Genomic DNA, 25,320 nt, shown 5'->3' on the forward strand with positions numbered 1-25,320 from the left:
GGCACTGAACGCCATCTTGTTATTGTTGGCGGCTGCAATTTTCCTAGAGATATAAAACATTTTTTGAAATCCCACAACATTTTTTATGTCTTACACAACAGTTGTAAGCGAGTTATGAGTTTGATTACATGACACAATTTGTGTTGTAGGCATGTTGAAAGCTTGTTTCATGTAAAAAAAAAATCACTCATGTCATGTATAAGTTTGAAAAGTTGTTAGGCAAGCACACATGATCAATACAGTATTTCCCTGACAGGAATTGTTTTTGATTACATGCAGGTCAAGATTAATTTGCATTATTTTTAATGCTTTAAATTATTAAACTTGACTTACAACTATGCTTTTATAATACTTCTCCTGATGGCATTGTTAACTGTCCAGTGCAATCTTCTTTTCCCATGATCAGTTTTGAAAGCAGAATTAACTCTTAAACAGTTCTGGTACTTTGAATTTTGAGTAAATAAAAATTAATACCCATTCCCCTCCCTCTGTAATTGGATTAAATCAGTCCTGAATGATATATTATTAAAAATTGTTCTAAAAAATACTTTTAAAGAATCAGCTTGTCAAACATCTGCAGTGATAATTTTTTAGTCACGAACAATTTTTTATTATGTTTTTCAAGTTTACCTGACTTACCTGTTAACATTAACAGTCATGTGCATGTGACACAATATGTAGGGTTACTTGTTATAAGTTAATAGCTATACGCATCTATATAACAAGTGTGTGTCCCTGATCCATCCATGTACATGCAGTTAGTAATTGATAGTTTCAAATGGTGATATAGTTTGAATTCATTGTCATTATAGAAATGTACCATGTGTGAGCAGGCAGCTGAACCCACCTGCATGTAAGAAATGCAAATTTGATGGCTGTGGAGCAGAATTCACATTTAAATCTTTTGATTGGGATGCCATTGATAGAATGGGGAAAACTAACCTAACCCATCAGCGTCAACTACTGAAGAAAAGGGTAACTGTTAAACTGTTCTTGTTTTGCTGTTGTCAAGTACCTTATTCTTGTACTTTTTTTAATTATCCAAACTGATAATAAAAGAATTAAAAAGTGAACCATTTGAAGCCTATTTTTGAATATGAACACCACTTGGAAACGGATGTTTGTGTCGAGTTAGATAAATAAATAAATAAATATCTAATTAATTATTAATTAATTATACAGTTAGCTTGTATGTCCACACTTATCTCAATTTAACGTTTTTCTTCACTTTATAGGCAAACATCCTCTACAAGAAACATAAGTGGGATGTAGTGATACAGGTCATAAAGTTAGCTTACCTTTTGGCTTGAATTCATTTATAGAGGATATCTTGGATTTCTCTGTCGTCAGGCAAACACCAGTTTTTAAATGTACCAAAAGTGAGGCAATGACTCTCATAGTGGCTAAAGTTTCGATGGATAACATAGCATTCATTTTCTTCTTGTTGAGTTCAGTGTGGTACAGTGTATTTGTCTGAGGGAGGAAGAGGCACGTTTCGTTGTAGCGGGCAGAGCCTGGGGAAGAGGTTGAGGTTTTATTCAGGTGATCTGGGAACTAGAACTGAAATAACTCTGGATGCTATTCTCAACAGTAAATGGTTTTATATTGCTTTTATGGTTTAATAAGATGACCTTGCGCAAGTTAAGTATACTTGATAGTGATGTTCGAACTGGTATAATTTCTCTACTATAATGTAAACTTTTTAAACAAAGTATACCCTTTCAAATCTTTGTGTTTTGCAGAGGTGCAGCCCGAGGTGCAGCCCGAGTTGGGCGTTAATAATTGTAAGCTTTCAGGTTTTAATCTTATGTATCACGCAATTCCAAGCGACATCATCCTCCCTGGGGGCAAACCCCCTTGTCATTTGACTTTTTTTTAAATATCTGATCAAATTCCGCTGTATGTGGGCAGTTGCAGTCTTGCACAGTCAAATGCCCAACTGGTTGGGGCTGAAATGTCATTGTGGATTGTTCTAGCCCTCCCATATGCCATGTCTTTTAGGCATTTGAAAGGGGTCCTTTTTTCTCTAAAGGTATATGAAAGGGATATTATTTCTGTTAAAATGGTATATAAAAGGGTGAGGGGTTAGAGCTTGGGGTGGAACCTCCTTGTGTAAAACTTTTTTGAGTATTGCCCCCCCCCCCTGCCAGGTGGTGTAGCAATGGAAGACATTTATTTGGGATGACACATTTTTGTTTTTTTTGCAGTGCTTAATGAAGGAGAAACCAATAATTATATGGAGGTTGTTTGTAAGTATTCCTTTGCTGTCCAAAGTATTCCTTTGTTGTTTCTGCAGTCTGAAGTTCTCGCATGTGATTGGCTAAACACAAACATTCCAGACATATTTTTTAATTGTTCACGCTTTTATAAGAAGGAGTGTAAGTGTGCCATTATTTATAGTAATGTTATTGCTTCTATTTGTATGTGTAATAAATTTTCATAATACAGTGTTTTATGGTAATTCTTGTTTATTAACTGTATGCAAGCAGTTCATAATCTGGCTGGCATTTTTTTTGCCATTTTTTGTGTCGACAATTCATCTCACACACACTTTCATGACTCATGCAAACCCGACTTGTGTGATTCTCAAGTCTCTATTCTAAAGATTTTTTACTGTGTGGCACCATCCTTAAAGTTTATTGTTGACTAAATACTCTTTTTCAGTGTTTCAAATGTAACAATGCAATATTATAAGTGAAAATTGATTAATTTATTTTTATTGTCTGTAGTTGCAGAAGAGGAGGACATAAACATCAATTACTGTAAGTAGACCTAAACTGAGTTGACCATGTCCACTTCAGGTTAAAAACGAAACTATCTTTTCCTTCAAAAAAAACATGTGTTTCAAATGTTAAGAAAGCAATATTATAAGTGAAAATTGATTAATTTATTTTTGTCTGTAGTTGTAGAAGAGGAGGACATAAACATCAATTACTGTAAGTAGACCTAAACTGAGTTGACCATGTCCACTTCAGGTTATAAACGAAACTATCTTTTCCTTCAAAAAAAAAACATGTGTTTCAAATGTTAAGAAAGCAATATTATAAGTGAAAATTGATTAATTTATTTTTATTGTCTGTAGTTGCAGAAGAGGAGGACATAAACATCAATTACTGTAAGTAGACCTAAACTGAGTTGACCATGTCCACTTCAGGTTAAAAACGAAACTATCTTTTCCTTCAAAAAAAAAACATGTGTTTCAAATGTTAAGAAAGCAATATTATAGGTGAAAATTTATTAAGTTATTTTTATTGTGTGCAGTTGAACAAGGTGATCATGGATGACATCAATATGCATTAGTATAGAATTAAACTGAGTTGAAAAAAATCTGCTAGTGAATGATGAAAATGATGCGTGATGATTAAGTGTCATAAGTGTTCTTTTGTTGGATGTTAGGAACTTGTGAGAACATTTTGATTTTTTTATACCCCCCCTCCTTATCTGCTGCATTATTTTAACTACTTTTAGTTTGATTCTGTCCTGTTGAAGGCAAAATTAATTAACATGTACGGTGTGAGCCCTGTATTGTCATTTATGTTGTGTATGGAATCATTTGGAAATGATGTGAAAATCGCAGATTTTTAAAAAGTAATATATTCCTTCGAATGTTTGTTTTCAATAACTACTTTCGTTTGATTTCCCTTCACCATTGATAGGTTTTTAATTATTAGTTTCATTTGTGTATATGCAATCATTTTGTGTCTCTGATAAATTTTGCATGGTATAATCTAGATTATAGTTTAATTTGTTGAATTTAATTTTAGTGTTACTTTCTCTGAGGAATCTGTTTCTGATGTCAGCAATGCAATTTCATAACTGACTTTTAACTCTTTTATTTATTATTATCTGCAGCATCGGATGAAATAATTATCAGTAAGTATCTGTTTGCTGTCCAGAATGTAACATAGGCCTAACGGAGTAAAAACAATCTATATTGTACATATTAATTTATCTTGTGAGCTGAGTCATAAGACATTAAAAGAAATAGCTGTCTGTGTCCTTTCGACTGCCAAAGATAGGGTAACCCTAAAACATGGAATCCACAATATGTAATCAGAATCTGGAATCTGGAATGCAAAATCCGGAATCCGTTGACTTGCTTAAGATGTTTTAATATTGAGAATGAGTGACGAGAGAAATGATTTACTATACTAAAGGGACGAGCAACAAAATCATAAAGGAAGAATTTTTTTTGTTTTTCTCATTGTTCTGGAAAGAGCTTGATATGAAAACGATTTTTAAAAAGTGGGTGTGGATAACGCTTTTTAATAGAATTGCTAGGACAGTGTAAAAGTGTTTATCAAAAACGATGCAGACCACTGTATAGTTTATCCAGCACACATGTTGGAATCCAATTCTTGCACATTTAACTATGAGGTGTCGTGCGAGTACTACCAGGCCATTCTTAGAACATTGAAGTCAGTGCATTAAACATAGCATGGACTGGTGGATTGCATGGAAGCTGTATGGCGTTCAACACAGAATGCTCTTGATCCCAGATGTATGATTTAATAGTATTTTACCGATTGTTAGCAGAAATAAATCACTATTAAGATACTCTCAAGTAATAAATCTCATTTTGCTTCTGTAATTAACGAGACCGTGCACTAAATGAGAGTTCAATTGTTCTTGCAGTATGAAATTAGTTGAGATTCTATAAATGCAGCCCTCTAGCTCCTCTATCTGCACGAATTTACATCAACAGAGAATCCTTTTTCCAAAAATTAAGATGTAGAATTCAGACACATTTATTTTGTTGGGTACTTTATTTTTATCGCATACAAACTATGCAAAAAAATATTTCAGATTTAAAGAACTTCCATTCTTTGGTCTTTCCGATTTTGTTTTCCAGTTTCTGGCTTCTGGATTCCGATTCTGGATTCTGTTTTTTAGGGTTGCCCCCAAGGATATCAATAATAAAGTCCATGTCAATGATGGCTAGAGAGTTGGCATATGCCTGTTCAGTGTTAATAATTGTGATGTTACTGACATGTAGTTGCCCTATGGTGCTGTGTACTTTAATTTATAATCTCTTTTAGTGTTTCTGATGTAAACAATGCAATGTCATAAGTGATAATTTGTTACTTTTATTTTCTCCAGTCTCTGATGATGAAGATGAAGATTGTAATGGCACTATTAAGAGTAAGTGTCATCTAAAATTTGTGTAATCAGCATTTTTACTGTCCAGATACATTGTTTTTAATTTTCAAAATTTGTTGTGTTGCATCATAAATTATATGCACAGTAAGAATGCTAATAGTTTAGTCAATTGCTGTGAGTGTCTGCAATAAACAAGGGATTATGCAAATGCATGTTAAAAATTATTTGCTTGAAACGGCCACTAATAGTCAAGCAATTGATTGTATGAGTGTCTACAATATAGATTGAGTGAAATTATGCAAATGCCTATTAAAAATTATTTGTCCACTCTAATGAATGGTCGTTGTCTGATTTTGTGAATGTTTACTTAGTGAATGATAAAAATGATGCCATGATTAGCTATAGTAATTAGACTGAGTGGAGTACAATGTAGGGAGTAATCATGGAGTAATATGTGAATGCGCTATGGTGTCCAATTACAGGTATCCAATTTGATATTGTTCAAATTGGATGCCTGTAATTGAACACCCACGTGATTGGGGGCCAATTACGTGATATAAAAGTACACTTTCGGAGGTCAAGAACGCCATTTCCGAAATTTACCTGGGTAAGTGTGGACAGGACCGGTCAATTACCATCACCTATAAGCAGGAAATATCAGTTCTGTATTGAAAAATTGTCAAGAATTATGTATTAACATTACATTCGGTCGATGAATGGCTTGATTCCTGAGCAGGAATGGTACATGTTAAATTATTATTGACATATACTCAATATTACAAGTTTCTGATTTCTTCTTCTTACAATCTTGTTTAGAAAAAAGAGGCAAGGAGATCACGATCACTGGTAAAGTTTACTTTGTTCTTTGCTTCACTAGAATTGATAATAAAAGTGTTCTTTGTGTCCTTTTATTAGCTACTTTTGAGTGTTGAGTGGATGGTAGCTCCTTTCGATTTTCATATTTTGAGGTCCTAAACAAACAGAGAAATTCAATGTACTAAAAACATGACTACTAAGCACAATTTTAAAACCATACTCGTGTTTATTTTTGATGGAAATGTAAAATTTTAATTTTTCTTTTTCTTTTTTTCAGAATGTCAAGTTCCAAACTGCCGCCATTGTGCAGTTTCTGTGAAGCTGCACAGTGGCGGGCTTGCAGCTTTGGCTTAAAATAATTTAATTTAATTTAATAATAACTAAAAATAAATAAGATAATTAAATAAATAAACATAAAATAAATTAATTTAATTTAATAATAACTAAAAATAAATAAGATAATTAAATAAACATAAAATAAATAAATAAATGACTATTTAAATAAATAATAAAATATATATATATGTTTTTTTTTAAATTAATAAAACATATTTATTTAGAAAGGCTTTTAGTTAGATTTGTTATTCATTTGATTTAATATTGTGATTCTTAAATTTTACTTTTTACTACCTTTCACTATTACTCTGGAAATTTTAATATGTAAATATTGTAATTTTAAATTCATTTTTATTGTGTAACTTTTTAAATTTAGTTTAATAATAATTATTGTAATGCGCTTTTGAATATTTTTATAGAAAAAGCGCAATATAAGTTTTAAATATTATTATTATTAAATATTATAAAATTGTGTTTTCATATAATAATTTGTTGTTTGTATTCACTATATAAAGAACTTTGTTCCTGTATAGTGCACAATTCTACTCCTCGAATGTATGGAATTCCCCGCACAAAACCAATAATGCTACGGGGGACGAGGTGGGCTTATGATGTCCTCTCAACACCTCCTCAACACCTGTTCCCTGCTAGTATGCAAAGTATCAATGTTTTTACAGAAATAGATGTTTCCTTTTCAAAATTTCAACCACATGTTAATTTTTGTGATTCTTATTAGACATATCAATACAAAGTTGCTCAAAAGTTTCTCAGAAAGCCAAAAGTTGTTCAAGGTTGCTAAAATTGGAAAAAGTTGCTCCAAACGCCAAAAGTTGCCGAGCACAATCTGTCTGGGCCTAATCGCCATCTTGCTAGTGTTCAGCACGTGCAAAACCTGGTCAGGCGATGCACAGAAGACACGCACGTGCTTTGCTTTCAAGTCACGTGACGAGAACAGTGTCTGATCTTGGCTCTCGGCTGCCATCTTGTTTGGAATGGTGAATTTCGTTTCTAGCTTTTCTGCCAAAAATGGAACAACTTCAAACTAATATGGCGTTCTATTTGTCAGGGAATTTTCGTACTTAAGCTCTATCGATTTGGCTGGATGTGTGGTCTTTGTTTAATATGATTTCATCTTCGAGGATGCTTTGAAATGTTATGAAGTTGTTGGCGAGCAAACTAGCTAACCGAGATGATCAGATTTCTTCACTCTTGTTTGATGGGTAAGCGTACGATTTACGAAATGTATATAAAACTTTCTTTATAGCATTACAGTCGTTGAGCTTACAGTCATGTCATTTGCAGAACGTCAGTTAACGTTTACCAAAAAGTTAGAAATGTTAAAACTAGACTTTCTGTCGTACTTCAGTCCATGTATTTCTGAATGTAACTATGAATAGTTGCCAAAACACGTGACAAAATCATAATGTTTACACGTTTTATTCTTGTGAACTGTTTGTCTCGTATTAATTACATTTTTGCAATCAGGTGTTTAGTTGTTTTGTGCAAGTTTGAGGATATCACTTGTGACTGTTGGGGGTTAAAAGGTGATGAGTGGATGGGATGAGCAAATTGTTTCGTAGAAAAGAGAGTTGGGAGGGGGGTAACCCCCTGTAAGCTTAAAACAGATTTGCAACCTGTATTATCCATAACAAGAAGCTCTTAGAGCTTAAAACTGCGCTGGTCACGTGACTATCCTAGGGGTAGCCATGCGGGGAGAATAAAAAATGCACCCCCACCCCCTTATATCCCCTTTATTTGCGTCAAACAATTCTGCGACTGACAAGCAAAATGGTAAGAAAACACCTTGTGTGACATTTCATGGTTGACTAGTTCCATCCGCAATTGCCCGTTCCGAAATTCAAAATAGCCCTGGTAACTAGTTTGGCTCGCGCTGAATGCTGGGGCTGTTTTGGGGGACGCGTGTGAGAGAAAATGGCTGCTGTATCGCCTCTGTCTGTTGATAAAGAAGAAGAAACTATTGAACTTAATGAAAACGATATTCCAGGAGCCAAATTAACAAAACCCGCGGAGCAGTGCACAGTTTCAGTTTTAAAACGTTGGCTGTCATGTAGAGGAGCTAAAGTTACTGGAAAGAGAGAAGATCTAGTCGCAAGGTAAGCTTAAGTTTTTTGTTTGAGCCGGTGAAAAAAAAAACACGTTTCACGTTCATATTATTGTGCTAAAAATGTCCTCAAAAAGCTTTCCTGCTGAATATTCGTTCTCGATAAAGCCTAGTATCAAATCTCATTTAAAGAAAGACAATAATTTATTATCTTACTGTTTTTAGGGTAAATGATTATATAAAAAATGGAATGGACAAAGATATTGTCGACCCAGATGGTGGAGTAAATATAGCCAAGAAAAGAAAACTATTAGGAGTCGCTGAAGTTGTCGATCCTGAAGTAAGCGAAAACTTTCCTAGCGGTGGATTTCAATGTGGTATTGCTGTACTGCCAAGGATATCCTTTAGCCACATTTGGAAATATTTAATTGAAGAAGTTGAACTAAGAAAGAAGTTGGCAACAGAAAAGCCGATTGCAAAAGGTTATAATTTTTATAAATCTGGCCATGTTCGCCAAATTTTTTCAAAAAAAGGAGAAAAATTTTTTCATTAAAAGCATTGTTCTGCCATCAATGAAAAAAGGAACTGTGTACACGGTAAAAGTTGTACTTAATCAAAGTGGAGATATTGCTAAGGCATGTTGTGGCTGCCCTGCTGGTGTGGATGGCCGATGTAACCACCTGGCTGCAACCCTTTTTGCAATAGAAGATCAATGGAGCAATGTTCCTCATGATACAAATAGTGCTGAAAGTCAGGAACAACTCAATGTACCTTGTACCTCCCAACCATGTCAATGGAATTTACCGAAGAAAAGAAAATTGGATACAGAGCCAATCCAATAACTAAAATTTCAGAAACATGAGTATGGTAAAAAGGAGAAGAAACATTTTGCAAGAGGTCAGGATGATGGTAGAGCTCCTCATCAAAGGACAATCACCGATAGTGAGCTTAAGGACTTTCATGATCAGGTAAAAAAGGTTGAGCTGGCAACTGGTAAAAAAATAGGCCTCAGTTTCATATTGCCTCACAGTCTTCCAGAGAGTAATAGTCAAGAGCCAGCGACACAGCATCATGACAATGATGTTAACATTTTACAAAAGTGTAAACTAGTTTCCCCTGACAAAGTTCATCCAATGTCAATTGGTGATATATCCCTCAAGGCAGAGAGAGTAAAGAAAAGGTTATTTAAAGCAGCAAGTGAAAGAAATGAAATAGAAAAAGAAACAAGGGATCAACACACTTCCGTCTTGTGGTACAACATTCGTCAGCCACGAATAACAGCATCACAGTGCAAAAGATGCCTTTTGAGGGAAGCTACCAGCCCAACAAAGGCCATTTCAGAGGTTCTTATGTACAAGCCAATCATTCAAACCAGACTCATGAAGGAGGGAATTGAGATGGAACCTAAAATTATAGAACAGTTCAGCAAGGAAACAGGAAATGTTGTGAGGAAATGTGGATTTTTTCTTTCAGAAACCCACCCCTTTTTAGGGGCAAGTCCAGATGGTATTACTGAGAGAGGACGTTTAGTTGAAGTTAAAAAAGTAACTTCAAAAGAAGGGGAATCCATGGAGGATACCCTATGTAGACTTGGTATTTACAAACAAATGAATAATAACATTGTTTTGAACAAAAACCACAAGTACTTTTACCAAATTCAGCAACAACTTTTCTGCAGTAACTACAAAGAATCACATTTTATTGTGTCAAATGGAGTTTGGTTGAACCATGAAGTAGTTGAATTTGACAACACTTTCTGGCATAGCACACTTCAAAAACTTGAGAAATTTTTCCTTCAAAACATTTTCCCCGAAGTGGTCTATCCAAGAGTTCTCCATGGTCAAACTCGCTGGAATAAGGAGATAGATTTCCCCCCCATCAGATTGTAGGGATTGTAGGGCAGACCTGCTTGAAATTGTATTTACCTATTCAGGGAAAAGGGCCCAGCAAATATACCCTATCCACCTACATGTCCATGTATGTCATATAACCCAGCGTGATCAATCAATAATTAGTTAATTGAATCGATTGGTATCGGTCAATCGATGACAAATGAATAGTCAGAGATGAAATTTATTATTGATTGCACGATTTTTTGCAGCGTAATGACGGTGATCGTATATCATCGCCAAGATGTCTGGATATAGATTTACGTAATCCATAAATGAACAAGATAATCAATGAAAGTCGATGATAATTGATGAAATTAAAAGTCACAAAATTTTTTGTCATTGATTTTGCTTGTTATCGATTATCGGTTTCATTGATTGATCACGATGGCATATAAGGAAGTTCCAGCCGTAACTCCCCCCCCCCACTCACACACACACATACAAACACAAACTGTGGCAGTTAACTAGATACCAGTTTAATGTTTGAAATGTAAACAAAATAGGGTAATATGCTTCACTGATTACCAGCAATTACTTGTCTACAGTTTTAACATGAGAAAGGGGGTGCATACATACACTTGACACTTTACTGAGCATCCCTAAAAAAGCATCAGTTGTCATTTACATGACAAAAACAAAATACCGGTACACGTAATTTGCATAAAATTATATTTCAGATTATCTAAAAAAATTCTAATCAAATATTATACCATCTCTCAAACAATCCTGAGTAATGAGTCCTGAGTAACATCTGCCACTTAAAAACTAAACCAATGTTTTGTGATTTATGAAATAATAAAATAGAAAATTATCTTCATGGCTATGTTGATTTATTTTTGGGAAGGTGGGGCATACTCCTTCGATAATTTTTGCATTTTAAAACCTGTCACTGTCAAAAAAGAATATGCTATAAATATTCTGTGAATAATTTATTCACTGACAAAATAAAATATAAAAATATACTGAAAAATCCACATGTCAACAAAAACAAGGGGTTGGCTAGCCAGGGTCCTTTTAATGGTCAAATTACAGGCACAGTCCACTGCTTTTTTTCAAGCTATCTTATCACATGAAATTTTTGTGACACCATTTTTTGCAAATTTTAAAAATCACGAAATTAAAGTGACACAAAAGTGATGCATTATGTTGATAATCAAGAAAATATGACTATGATCACTGACTTTATTACAACAAGTCGCAGGTCCAAAAGCAAGTGAATAGTGGAGTTTCTCAACTTTGAATATGTTAATGTCGACCATCATACGAATAATGTTTTAGAAAAAATTCAAAGAACTTCAAGTTAGTGGAAGTGTATAACTTTTAAATTCCTTTTCATTTAATTCACATACTTGCTTTTAATAAAACTGCCAAGGAAATATGCAAAATTTAAGTGATAAAAAATACAAAATTTTTGCAAAGTTGCAAAATTTAAGTGTTACAAAATGTGCAAACCTCAAAATTGCAAAAGGAACATATCACAAAAATTTCATGTAATAAAGTAATTACAGATATGTAGTTCTTACCCATTTAAGATATTATTGGGGGCAAAAAATTAGATAAACAAGCCACAACAATCCATGTGTCAGAAGCAATATTTGCACAGCTGATAGGAATTACCCTATCAAAAAAATGCCAATTCTTCAGACGTTCCATGTATCTTTCCACATGTATTCGCAAACTAGCGATTTTCTTGTTGCACTCACATTCTTGTGGATTAAATTGCCCTTTAACACTTAAAAAATGAGGCATTGCCAGTCGTGCCCCCACTTTAGCCAGTTGATCTTTTATTAAGAAGCCCTTATCAGCCATGACAACATCACCTTTTTGCAAATGATCATAAAATCCTGACTTCTCCACAATCTCTGGGTCACTTATTGACCCACAGTATAGCTCACTTGCAAAAGAGACCACACCATTTGGGGTGATTCCAATGAGTCCTTTCATTGTGGTGTGTGCTTTATAACTGGAGTAACACAACGACTGATTGTCCAAACTTGATGGCGACTCCATTCGTATCTCTGTACAATCGATGATTGAAACAAGTTCTGGATAAAACTGTTGGAAAACTGGCAGCATGTAACACTTGATTTGCTCTTTACTTGGCCACAAAATACACCGCGGCTGTAACTCAGATTTCATAAAACGGATCCATGTACGGCAAATATCAGACACAGTGGATACAGATACTCTATATCTATTTGCTAGATCCTTAGTTTTAGAATCAAAGTTTACACGCTGATGATTTCCATAGCTGAGGTTGGCTGCCTTTTCTTTCCACACATTAAAACATAGAATCATTGTGTCATAGTTCTGGAAACCAGTATAAAAGGCAATGTCTGCATCATTATCTTTAAAGTCATCAATATCAAATTGTGGCTCTTTTTCTAAGGTATGTTTTAGTTTGTTCACTTCTTTCTTCAACTTGTCAATTTCTTCCTGCATTTTTAATTTCTCATTTTCCAGCCTTTGAATTTCTTCAGCTTTCTCTGTTTGAGTTTCTGCAGATGTAGTTTGCACTTTTTGAATTTTACCAGCATCAACGCTTGCTATGACAGGAATATTTTCACTTACACCGCAGTTAACGTTGCTGCCACTAAAAATTTCTTGAACAACTATAGCATGATCAGAAGTACTCACTTCAGCCATAGCAGGCACCTTGCTTGTGTTGTCTTCTGCTCGAGAATCACCTGATGGCTTCTTACGTTTTGCAGGCAACTCGTATTTGAATATTTCACGTCGACTTTTGCTGGGGGTTTTCCAAGGAAAGATCGAAGGCAATTGTGTACGGGACATTCTTTCTCCTCCCGGAAAGTGATTGCCACAAATTCTGGTGTTAGCCGAAAACTCTTTCAGATTATCGTTCCTTATAAGCCTCTTATACTCTTTTAAGAGTGTCTTATCTTTAGGCAGACAGTGATACTTCACTTCAGGGGAATTTCGCCAAGAATTTGCGCAGTTTGGTACACAACAGTTCCGTTTTCCCATGCTGAGTTGTCTAGTTTCCGTACCTACTCGTAAACATCCGCCATATTTGCTCACTCTCGTCCCCCAAAACAGCCCCAGCATTCAGCGCGAGCCAAATTAGTTACCAGGGCTATTTTGAATTTCGGAACAGGCAATTAAATAGTTTTCTAATATGCTAAAGTTGGCCAAATTTAATTCCCACGATCCTGATCCGTGAAACCAAAAAATTGCTTATCGGGACAACGAGATTTTGGGGGCGAAAGTTTACAAAAACTGCCCCTGGGTCTCCGAGGATGAACTTTACAATTGATTGGTACATCTGGCTCCACGCCAGTAACGTAAGTATCCATAAGGGACGGACCATTATTTTCTTGGAGGGGGGGGGGGGGAAGAAAAATTTTCCTCTGCAAACTTTTTTTTTTAAGTTTATGCACCTCTGCAAACATTTTTTTCGAAATTCTTACTATTTTTTGTTATACATATCGTGTTTGCAAACAATTTATTTTGTCTTTCCAGGCCCTGCAAACAATTTTTTTCAATATTTTTCATCCCCCCTTCCAAAAAAATAATGGTCCATCCCTCAGAATTTCGACAGTATTCCCCATTTGCATTAAACTGAAAACTGGCCCAATAGCAATGTTTTTCGCAGTTTCTATACTGTTAGTATCATTTTTGAACATCTTTAACAGTTCAGAATTTTGCCCCTCTCTCTCGGTGCTGGTATTACAATAGGCGGTTGTAAAAATGCAGCGACTGACAAACTTTGTGTGACATTTCATGGCTGACTTGTTCCAGCCGCGATTAATAAATTCCCTTATATGCTAATTCTGGCCGAATTCCCACGCGCGGACGCTGAAGCTGTTTTTAGCACAGAGGGTAATTCCCTAGCATACCGAATGACGTAAGCGGTACAAGTCAGGGCATGTTTGTGAAGGGAATTTTTATTCATATCTCTAAAATGCTTTAGATGACACAGGCCCAAAAAACTAGATTATCCTTAAAAGAGAAATATTTTGCAATAAATTTGTTTAGTAAAGACCAAACGATTTGCAAAGATTTGAAAGGTAGCTGATAATAGCTTAAAAACATTACGTGACTCGAGGTCTAGCCGATGGAAAGGAAACTTGTCACGTCAGCACATTCTTTGACACCAACGTAATGGTATTTATTTACAGATTCGATTCTGGTCCGCTGAATTATATTTCTCTTTGAAAGCGTGGAAATTTAGTATTATCCACGAGTCAAACGCTTCAAAATCGAATATATAACACTAAACCTTCTTTGTAAAGACAAAAAGTAAGTCAGAATTTTTTCCATTTAATGTAAAGACCAAGGATTCGCAAAGATTTGAAAGCTAGCTGATAATAGCTTTGAAAAATTACGTGACTCGAGGTCTAGCCGATCGAAAGTGAAACTTGTCATGTCAGCACATTCTTTTCCACCAACGTAATGGTATTTATTCATAGATTATGGCCCGCTAAATTATATTTTCTCTTTGAAAGCGTGGAAATTTAGTATTTTCCATGAATCAAACGCTTCAAAATCGAATATTTCACACTAAACATACTTTGTAAAGACAAAAAAAGAGAAAATTTTTCCATTTGTTACTGATTTGTAGCTTCTAAACATCGCGTGACATCAAGCACGACCGAGTGGAGATCTGGGTCTGGTCACCGACAAAACGAAAAAAAAAAAAATAATAATAATAATAATAATAAACCCCGTGCAGAGCAAGAACTGCACAGCGCAGTTAATAACGGGCCAGGTTCTTGTTTCTGCATCAGGGCCAGGAAATGTCGCTAAGTGAGTGTGACATTCTGCCCACATAATGTCATTTGCAAAATAGTGCAACAACGTGGGAAACTCTAGTGCAGAGCCATTTGTTATTCTTATTTATTTAGCTTTTTGTTTTTTAACGTTTCTCTTGCATTGATGAGTAACATAACAGAAAAACCCGCTGGAACTGAAACTCCGAATTGGTGAAAGTTTTTAGTTTCAACTTCATTACCGGTTTGCGAATGTTTTTGCTCTTAGAAAGGAGTTTGGTGATGAACACATGACAAAAAGAATTCGAAATTTTGTTAGTTCTGGAGAGCTTTAAGTTTTTTTGAAAGCATGGTACATGTACATGTAAGTGAAACTGTCGCACTGGATTTAAACAGCTTAAGTTTATTTAAAATTTAATTATTGAGATTAAAGTCTTCAAGGAAAAACTAATTGCTGGTTTTATACTTTAATTTCATAATAGCAGGCTTCTACAAATCTACACTGTAGAAGAGGAAGGGAAGCCTTCTCATATCGACAGGACATCTTTGATCACATAGCGGACAAAAAAAGAGTTAATCTCACCGAATGCTGCTGATATTTCTATTAGTATCATCAGCGTGTTTATTATAAATGTCTTAAAAGAAAAAGCATTTGACGAAACGTGTTCATGTTACAAGCCGGTTTCCAGGTTTCAAAAATGGCGAAAAGCTGGATGTTATTCTTGTAGATTTTGATGATGCAGAAGCCAAAGGCCTGAAGGAAGCCATGGGAAATGAACAAGCAGCACAGGTTCTGCGAGGATGTCATGTCCATAAACAAAAAGTAGCACAAAAAAAGAGGAGCGTTTGTTTCTTCACCTTGGCAGACAAATTCCTCAAGTAGCTGAGAAGGAAAAAGTTAAGAAGTTTTTTCGGATTTTGTCTGGCCACGAAGGCATCCTAGAGGCCTGTGAATTAGTAAATGCCTCTCTAAATGTGTCATTATCAACTACTGAATCTCAAGGATGGAAGAGACTCCGAAGCTGGTCAGACTGGTGGTGCAGGGGTAATCACCTACAAATGTTCACTAAAGCGTATACAAATTTGAGTGAAAAAGAGCGAAAACATGCTACTAAAACCACTAATCCTGTAGAATCGATAAACATGCAGTTGTTACATCAAAAGAGCTTCAGCCTGAACTGTTTACTTAAAAACATTTATCTAGAAGACAGGACACATGCGCTGCAAAACTGTCAGCAACAGAAAAGGATGTAAGTCTCTCAAGTAACGAAGAGCCAAGGAGAAAACATAAATGGCCCATTATTGACTTCGCGCGATAATGGGTTTTATGCTGGGGCGGGGCCGTATCTTATCTTGCGGTCCAAGCTGCAGAGACTGATAACGAAATCTTAATGTTTGCGTGCTAGACACCGCACGCTGAGCAAACTTTAAATTCAGAAGCTCGCTCTCACTCGCCCCTTTTTCTGTCAACATCAACCGTGATAGCTGTTTAGCTTTCAAGCGTATTTTACCTTCAGTTTCGTCGACCCTCCACCTTCCCCTGAACTCCGCCTCTGCTCTTGCTATCGCTTTGCGGGCTGTTTGTCTGTTTTTCCACCCCAACTTAATTCACTGAATAAACATTAGGAGTTCACACTATTAAAGCAATGTTTAATTGATTAATTGTTTGGTACTTAAGCAGTTGAATGGTTTGAAATAAACGCCACGTGAGTGGCCAAATTAATCCAAACAAGTGTCTCCACAATTCAGTGAATCTTGCCGCACGCATGCCCGCAAATATGATGACTGATAGTAATTAGTCTTTCATGTTTGTAGGTTATATTTGGGCTCCGCTCTCGGCATAAAAGTGAGCGAGGAAAAAGAAAGTGTTTCAGTTTCACAAAAGCACCCAGGATCAGTATTTGGGCTGGTTCAATGGAACCAATTCTTCTTACAACAGAAGACCCTAATTCGAAAAACTCCTTTGCATGTCTGCTTCAGCCAAGAGCTTTTAACTGACTGTGACTAAAATGTGTCAGTAAACGCCACTCAATAACAAACTTGTTGAATTGGGTCATCTTGAATTATTTTTTAAGACTTAACAATATTCAGTAGAGCAATTGACAAAGAGTTTATCTAAACATAGCCGACTGGTAAACTAAACCTCATAAATGTAAATTATTTACCTTCAACAACAGACGTACCATCTAAGTCATCGAGGCAAGAGGTTTTAGCTGACAAGCTAAGTGAAAACTATAACAATGGTAAGTAACATTCAACAAAACAATTAAAACTGGGTACAAGCGAAGTAACCCAATTTAAAAAAACTATTTTTTGTTGTTTCAAGTGTGTGAATGACGACTATACCAAGGATCATCATGTGTTTATTTAGTTTTGTAAGCTTTACAAATCGCTTTCTGTCGCATGTCTGCTTCAGCCAAGAGCTTTTAAATGACTGTGATTAAAATATGTAAATAAACTTCACTACAATAACTGAAACTTGTTAAATTGCTTCCACTCGAATTATTTTCAAAGACTTAACCATGGGGGACTCCACTGAAAAGACCAGTGAAGGGGAAAGCTTGAAGGTATCCAGTGCATCAACAGACAGAGAAACAAAATAAAAGGAGGCAGTCAAGAAATCAAGTGAGTAAAATTCGAATCAACATTCAAAACAGCAATTTACAAAGAATTTATCTAAACATATCAGCCATTTATTTTCAACAACAGATGGACCATCCAAATCATCGAGGCAAGAGGCTGACAGGCCGAGTAAAGGTAATAACAATGGTAAATAAGGTTCAACAAATCAAATGTAAACTGGATGCAAGCAAAGTAACCCTATTCGATTAGTCTATAAAAAAAGAACCGTTTTGCTTAGTTTTTTATTAGCTTTACAAATGGTTAATTTTCATATGTATGCATAAGCCAAGAGCTTTGAAATGATTGTGACTAAATTGTGTAAATAAACTTCACTCAATAACTTAAGCTTGTTGAATTGATTCATCTTAAATCATTTTTTTAAGAGTTAACCATCGAGGACTCCAATGAAAAGAGCAGTGAAGGGGAGAGCTTAAAGAAATCAAGTGAGTAAAATTCAAAACAATATTCAAAACGGCAATTGACAGAGAATTTATCTAAAAGAAGCGGGCTGGTGAGTTATAGCCTCCCAAAGACCAACCCCTAACGTCCTCATTCGTGGGAGGTGGGCAACAGTGGAGTAGGGGACTGCTTGTCAGGGTGAAGTACAGTGGGACTTAGGTCCCGGGGCCACTACGGTAGCTGTGAAGGCCTGGCAGGAACCCTGAACAAGCTGGCAAATAGGGGCTATGGCAAGTCTGCAGGGGGCTAGTCACCCCCTCAGACTCAACATGTGACTACAGAAACCGAAACAGAAACTTTACAGTGGGAAATGGTGGTTCGCCAGAGGGAGGACCATTCCATGGATGGTAGCATGACGCTTGCTGACCAAAACCTCCAGGGAGTTTGTGAGCCGAAACCCTCTCTTCTGGGGCCTAAGGCCATTACCAGAATTGGTTGTTGAAACGTAAGGACGATAAGCGAGCACGGGGAAGGCCTAGAACAACTTGGCGAAGGTCGGCCGAGAAAGAACTTAAGTCCCTGCACCTGACCTGGAATGGGATCCGGAAGGCGGCACAACACCGCTCCCGCGGGAGAGAGACTGTAGAGGCCTTATGCGTCCAATGGCGCAAAAAGGATCGATGATGGTGAGTTATAACTCATGAACTTGAATCATTCACTTTCAACACCAGATGGATCATCCAAATTATAGAGGCAAGAGGCTGACAAGCAAAGTGAAGATTACAACAATGGTAAGTAACGTTCAACAAACAAATCTAATCTGGATGGAAGCAAATTTAACCCGATTCAAACAGCGTTTTTTTGGCTGTTTTAAGTGCGTGAATGTCTATACCAAGAATCACTGTGTTTAGTTTTCTTTTTAAAGCTTTAAAGTCTTTTTTATTAAGCATGTCTGCTTCAGCTGAGAGCTTTTAAATAACAGTGACTTAATTGTGTAAACAACTTTTATTACAGTAACTGGAACTCTTTGAATTGATTTCACTTGAATTATTTTTTAAGACAACCATGGAGGACTCAACTGGAAAGAGCAATGAAGGGGGAAATGAATCAACGGGCAGAAAAACAAAAGAAAAGGAAGCAGTCAAGAAATCAAGTATGTGGACAAATTTAACAACTTCGTCTACAATAATTGGACAGTTATTGATTTGAGTGGTTAGAGCGGTTTTCTCCTGAGTGTCCAAAGCAATTTGTGTTTGCTTTGGTATTACCACCTCAAAAAGCAAAACCAATCGTGAATTATGAATGATTTCCTTTTTCGCAGTTCGCTATTTCGAAATGTAAAAGTCATAAATACTGCACAGGCTACGATGAAACTAACCTAGCCGGAGAATGTGCAAACTGCAGTTGCACCGTATCAATGCACTCAATTGCCGACTACGTAAGGCTTACTTTCACGTTTAACTCCTTTCATTGGGCAAAGCATTTTTTAGGTATTTTCATGTCAATTGGGAGAATTATTTTGTTTTATTAGAAGAGTCCCTTCCAATTTTTCTGTGACATACCTATGTGAACCTAGCAATCGGGGTAAAACTCTTTCCTGGAGCTACTGTATTCTATATTGTTGGCTTCATCAACGGCTCTTCCCTTCGGCCTCGCTCTACGTTTTGTAGTTATGACGGTTTTCTGATGCAACCATGGCAACTCTACCCCTATGCATTCATGTTATTTTGCTTCGGTTCCCAAATTGATTTCAGTATGGTTGGGCTGCATAACTGGATTTTGTTATTCTGTGCTATTAATCGCAGTGGCACACTGTAGCTGTTTGCCAATAGGGTTGAGTACCTTGCGATTGTGTGTCTTAGAGTTGGCATTTTCATTATCTTCTCACGGACTCTCTGCCTGCAGCAATTATATCATCACCGGCTGGGGACGATGACGATGCCTCAAACAGTGGTGAGATTATTTGCTTTCTCCGAGACTCTAGAAATGAAATTACTACAGAGTGATATATCCAGCTAGTTTTTAAGTACGCCACTCAAATGAAAATGTTAAGGGAAAATGGTTAGGAGCTCCTGACCATGAGTACTAACTACATTCTCGTTGGGTTTTGTATTTTTATTTACAGCAGGGAATGTTTGGAGTGAGGCGGCTAAAGCAGCAAAACTAGAAAGAAAAGTGATGCAAGAAACATGTCCACCTGTGCATAAGGGCAAAAAAGGACACGGTGGGGCACGCGTAACAGTGGTAGAAAAAAGGCGTTATATAACAAGGTGAATAAAGAATTTTATATTGTGGAATTTTCTGTGACATATTTGACAGAGATAAACTTTGTGCGTGTAACTCGACACATGAAGACATCCATAAAAAGTTTGTGTACCACTTTCATTTTGAAGCTGCAAGTAGGCAAATGAACTGTAGGTTTGAAGTGGCTAAGTCGCTATTTTATTCTGCAAGATGTCCGGGTTTGTCCTGTGCGTATTAAAAAGCGTGATCTGGGAACATTTTCATCCTGTGGCAAACGCATTTTTGTAAGTAGCACCTTTCAGCTAAAGGAATTCAGTTCCTAATTATTTTATGGAAAATTCCATTAAATTAACAACATAACAGTGCACCACCAAAACCGACCAGTATGTTTCTTTGATATCCGATTTCATTGGGTTATCCAGAACTGTTTATGCATCTTTGAGTACAAGTGGGGCATTCTTTAAACATTGAAGGGGAATATAACAGAAGAGCTCTTTTGAGACTTGTTGTAAAACGTATCGCTCAGTCTACTAGTGGTTGATCGTTGAAATCATTTTTTTCAGTGAATCTCCTAAGCTTTATTTAATTGCTTATTAAACATGCATTTAATTCTAGGTGTCACTTAAGGAAAAGCCTCTTACCTTGTGAACCTTAGAGGACGTGTCTTTGAAAGCTGAGCAGAAACAAGGCCATTGGTTTTGAGATAGACTTTTGCATCTTAAAAACATTAAAAGGACCTCGTTTGGAACAGGATCAGCACATACAGGGCAGCAGTTTCTACCTGTATTGTAACACATTCAATGGCCCTGAGGTATATTTGGCGTCTTATTATAAAACGCCCTCTTACTGAATTGTACTGAATTGTATGTGGTTTGTCTTAAGATTGTCAACTGGCACATTGTTTGGCATGAAACAGATCATTAATTTTTTCGTTGGGTAACTTCCTTTTTTTCTTTTCTAGCAAAGTCTGGAAGATGATATCAATCCATCACCTGTGGGGAGCTTTAACAGTTCTTCAATGCTTTGATCTGTGGTGGAAAGTAGCAGAAGTAGTATTTGAATGTATGCCATCAGCGCCCCTTCAAGTTCTAATGTTGCTATCCCCTCAACTAGCCTTGCAGCATCTCAGTCAATGGCCATGCGATCATGAAATAACATTTTGCGACATTCTCCTTAAGTCATTTAACCAATATACCTTACCCCTAGCGAAGAACAGGTTATACACAAGGCACTGGAAAGACCAGATGCCGAGTGGAATTGTGACGACACAGATGATGATGACGACAAAGACAAAAGGGCCCCTTGACCTACTCGTTTGGATGTAGACAATTTCCAAAAAAAGAGAACATTAAGAATCTGCTACTAACTAAGGCGTCTTGTTTTAAGTTGTTAAGGGCTTCATGCATTTCCTTGGTGATGTTAGGTTTAGGTGGCTCAGCCTGCTATTAATGGTTCTCCTCATTGCGTCATCTTGTTCTGAGTCAAGTGGTCTTATGGCTGTTTCTACTTTAGCGACTATTTCAGTAGCTGGAATGGTGGTCAGTGTTACTGCAAAATTTAACCCTTTCTCTAGTAATGATACCTTCAGCATCACTGAGAGGCCGTGATGATAAGTTAATCACCCATTTGTTTTTGTCAACTTGTGGTGTTAGGTCAATATGTGGTGAAACAGAGGCCTGTTTCTCTTCAACAAGTTTTAAGGGCAGAGAATCTCCTTCTTGGATTCTCAAATCACCGTGTTGAGTGATGGCTCTATAGGGATTGGCGTCTTCAGGGAAAAAACTCACACGAACAAATACGCTGACTTCCCGTCGCAAAACCCCATGCAGCACAAGGAAGCCATGGTGAAAACACTTCTAAACAGGGCCAACTTGCTACCGTCAAAACCTGACCTCAAAAGCAGTGAACAAGATCGAGTCATGGAGGATCTTAGAGCAAACCGGTATCCTGGGGTATCGGAACAAGAACAAAATTCTTGTAGCACTGATATTTATAATGTTGAATCTGGGGATCGTGACACATCTGACATGGAAGCAGACAACTTGTCAAAAGAGGAACTTCTATTTTAAGTCGGGAAGCGTCATAAATTGCCATTAATTTCAACTAGACATTTTGGCTAGCAAGAGACGAAAATCTGCAAGCCAAAACTGATCTTTGCCAGCTTGTGACTAGTTGGTTGCTGTTAGTTTCGAGCCTTGAATAAATGTAGATAAAACGAAAAGGAAGATTAGAGATTTGCATAAAATTATTGAAGAATATTTCTGACAACATCACCAACATCATCATCGGCCTTTTGAGCCACAGCAGATGCTCTTCTAGAACTAACATCAAAAAACGTGACACTGCAAAACTGATAAGTACCAATCTGTCCATTATTTAAAATCAATGTTTGATAATTTTACAGAAGGAGCCATAGACTCATTCTTCATAATTATTCACGATCAATGTTTGATAATTGTACAGAAGGAGCCATAGACTCATTCTTCATAATTATTCACGATCAATGTTTGATAATTTTACAGAAGGAGCCATAGACTCATTCTTCATAATTATTCACGATGTCCTCAACAAAAAAATTAGACTACCTGTTGTTGATTGCCATAGAAATGGATGATTTCAAGGCTGTGCCAAAAATTAAGATTGCCCAAATATTATTATAGAAAACCATGTTATTTTGATGTTGCAGAAAAAAGCTTCCTTTTTAGTAAATAATAAAGATGGTAAACTTCCTTTTTGTTGCCTTTTCCATTTAGTTCGTTCTTTGAGGTTGATTGTTCTTGTTTTGAAAATCATCACCACACTTTAGGTATTAAACTACGGTTCTTCTCTATTGTGAAAGAGAACATGTTTTATACTCTGCCAGTTTTTAACTCAACACACTCAAAAATCTCATAACTACGAGCACAACCTTTAGGATGTTACACACATCGATGTGAAAAAGATGGGGCTAAAAAGAGATCTACAGATGAAAAACTGTTTGAGAGACTTTTGTACACCTGTCTTGTAAAGTCTTGTTAAATAATAAGATTATACACTGAAGTCTTAATTTCCATGTTAAAATTTAAATTGTAAATAACAGACTAGTATATATTTCCCTTTCTGTTTTTTTTTTTTAACAGTTAGCTCTCAAGTCTTGAAATCAAAGAAAATATTAAGGATAAGCATACGTAAAGATACATAATTATTTGTAAATATCAATAATATACATTTCAATTTCTCTTGTTACAGTTTTCAACTCTTCAAATCAAGGAAATGCAAGATATAAAACAAGGATATACAAATATATTTAAGCATATGTAGGGATGGGAGAACCCATGGCCCATGCGTGTGTCCAATGATGAAATTCGGAGAAGAGCAGGAATCGAAAAGATCAGTTCAGAAGTACGACGCAGGCGATGGAAGTGGATAGGTCATGTTCTGTGTATGGCACCAAACCGAAACCCACACGTGGCATTATCCTGGGCACCAAGCGGGAAAAGAAGCAGAGGACGGCAAAGGGAAACATGGCGGAGAACAGTGGAGAAGGAACGTGCTGAGCTGGGACTAACATCGTGGGCTGCAGCAGCAGCTGTGGCCAAGAATAGGGACAGATGGCGAGCATTGATGTCCAGCCCTATCCCCCACCCGGGGGCAAGGAACTAAGAGAGGGATGGGAGAAAGTACTTGTTTAACTATAGCTTGAACTGCCTACTCACATGTAAACAATGCTCGCTTCAATATGTAGGATTGACTGTTATGAAATTTTGTCTCAGATTCAACAATGGCAAGTCAAAGATAAGAGGCCACGGGAGAATAACAGAGACAGAACGGGAGAAAGATGAAATTTTGTACAGACATTTTTGGAGTACAGGACATAGGGGTTTGGAAGACATGAAGATCCAGCTTATAGATCGTGTGAATGGGGAAGGAGTATTGAGAGACAAAGAAGGCCAATGGGCTTACAATTAGAACACGTTGTTTCCATATGGACTCAATGATAATGATTTCTTTTATAATCAGAATAGACAGGCCAGACGTATGTAGCATGTTTTACAGGAAATTAAGTATGCGTAAGTGAATAGGATCTTGTTTTAGCCCGCGCGAGACTGTGTTAATTTAGGCTATTCAAAGAGCAGAAGGCATGCGCTGTTACTGTTTAGTGCATGCGCGAGACTGATATAGGTTGAATTTTGTTAAGTAGTATGACGCGTGCAGTGTAACTGCTAATTTCACCCTGAGGAAGACTGTTGTATACAGTCCAAATATAGGTGGACAAAAAAATGAGGAAAGTGTCGTCATTTGTGACATTAGCATATGTAAAGATATACCGTCAAATTCCGGTTATAAGCCCCCCCGGTTATAGGCCCATCTATCTTGAAACAAAAAAATACATCCGATTATAAGCCCCCTGGATATAAGCCCCCCTCTACTGGATGACAGTACCGAACAGGGCTAAATGTTGCTTTATTATGCGTTTTTAACCTAAAAAACGAGGATTATGTCACAACATAATCCAATTTATGCGGCGCCACATCAATTATCTTAGTGAACAATTGAAGCACGTGCCAGTCAGACTGAGCAGATCAGGTGGCAAGCTATTTAAGGCGTATCGTACTGATATCGGCCTCTTTTGCCAGTGTAATATCCGAGCTGCGCTCACAAAAAATTTTACAGGCAAGTAACCTACATTAATGGCTATCCTCCGACCACGTGTGTTAATATTCCGGCATTCATTTGTCCGTAGACTCTCTACCTTCATAAGAAGGCATTGGTTGGACGGACTAAATCACTCCTTTTCTTTGGCTGAGCCAGTAGTTAGATTTTGTGGTTATGGGGGTTTGACGGTGGCTCAAGCGCTCAACTCAAGACTCCCGAGCGTAGAATCCTTCCACCCTGACATAGTTATTATCGAGCTGGGTACGAACGATCTCACGAGGTCCGGGCCGGCTAAAGTTGGTTCGGATCTTGAGGAGTTCGCCCGCAATCTTCATATCAACTATGGTGTGAAGCTTGTCTGTGTCAACCAGATTCTTTTTCGCGCCCACTCCCCATTATTTAATGCCAAGGTTCGTGTTCTCAACCGATACTTAAAGGCAGTGTTGGAAGAGCTCCCCTTTGCCATATTCTGGCACCATCGCGG

General features: G+C 36.9%; 3 protein-coding genes and 1 pseudogene across 4 annotated transcripts; 3 read left to right on the forward strand and 1 right to left on the reverse strand.

The window, feature by feature from the left end:
- Positions 1-8,137: 8,137 nt before the first annotated feature.
- On the forward strand, positions 8,138-9,163 carry LOC144650185 (uncharacterized; annotated as a pseudogene). The gene is made up of 2 exons (XR_013570033.1): positions 8,138-8,366; positions 8,540-9,163. The product of XR_013570033.1 is annotated as an uncharacterized LOC144650185 (transcript).
- On the forward strand, positions 9,163-11,047 carry LOC144650186 (uncharacterized). The gene has a single exon (XM_078509846.1). The coding sequence runs from the start codon at positions 9,448-9,450 to the stop codon at positions 10,201-10,203; it is 756 nt and encodes a 251-aa protein (XP_078365972.1). The 5' UTR covers positions 9,163-9,447; the 3' UTR covers positions 10,204-11,047.
- An 8-nt stretch (positions 11,048-11,055) lies between these two features.
- Positions 11,056-13,313, reverse strand: LOC144650184 (uncharacterized). The gene has a single exon (XM_078509845.1). It carries the CDS (start codon positions 13,270-13,272, stop codon positions 11,734-11,736), a length of 1,539 nt encoding a protein of 512 aa, XP_078365971.1. The 5' UTR covers positions 13,273-13,313; the 3' UTR covers positions 11,056-11,733.
- A 4,145-nt stretch (positions 13,314-17,458) lies between these two features.
- Positions 17,459-20,962, forward strand: LOC144647869 (uncharacterized). The gene is made up of 6 exons (XM_078507564.1): positions 17,459-17,503; positions 17,646-17,705; positions 18,689-18,748; positions 19,017-19,110; positions 20,083-20,227; positions 20,817-20,962. Exons 1-6 carry the CDS (start codon positions 17,459-17,461, stop codon positions 20,854-20,856), a joined length of 444 nt encoding a protein of 147 aa, XP_078363690.1. The 3' UTR covers positions 20,857-20,962.
- The last annotated feature ends 4,358 nt before the right edge of the window (positions 20,963-25,320 follow it).

The sequence above is a fragment of the Oculina patagonica genome, chromosome 4 (genome assembly GCF_052425735.1).
Source record: "Oculina patagonica isolate OP01 chromosome 4, crgOcupat, whole genome shotgun sequence".
Lineage (NCBI taxonomy): Eukaryota > Metazoa > Cnidaria > Anthozoa > Scleractinia > Oculinidae > Oculina > Oculina patagonica.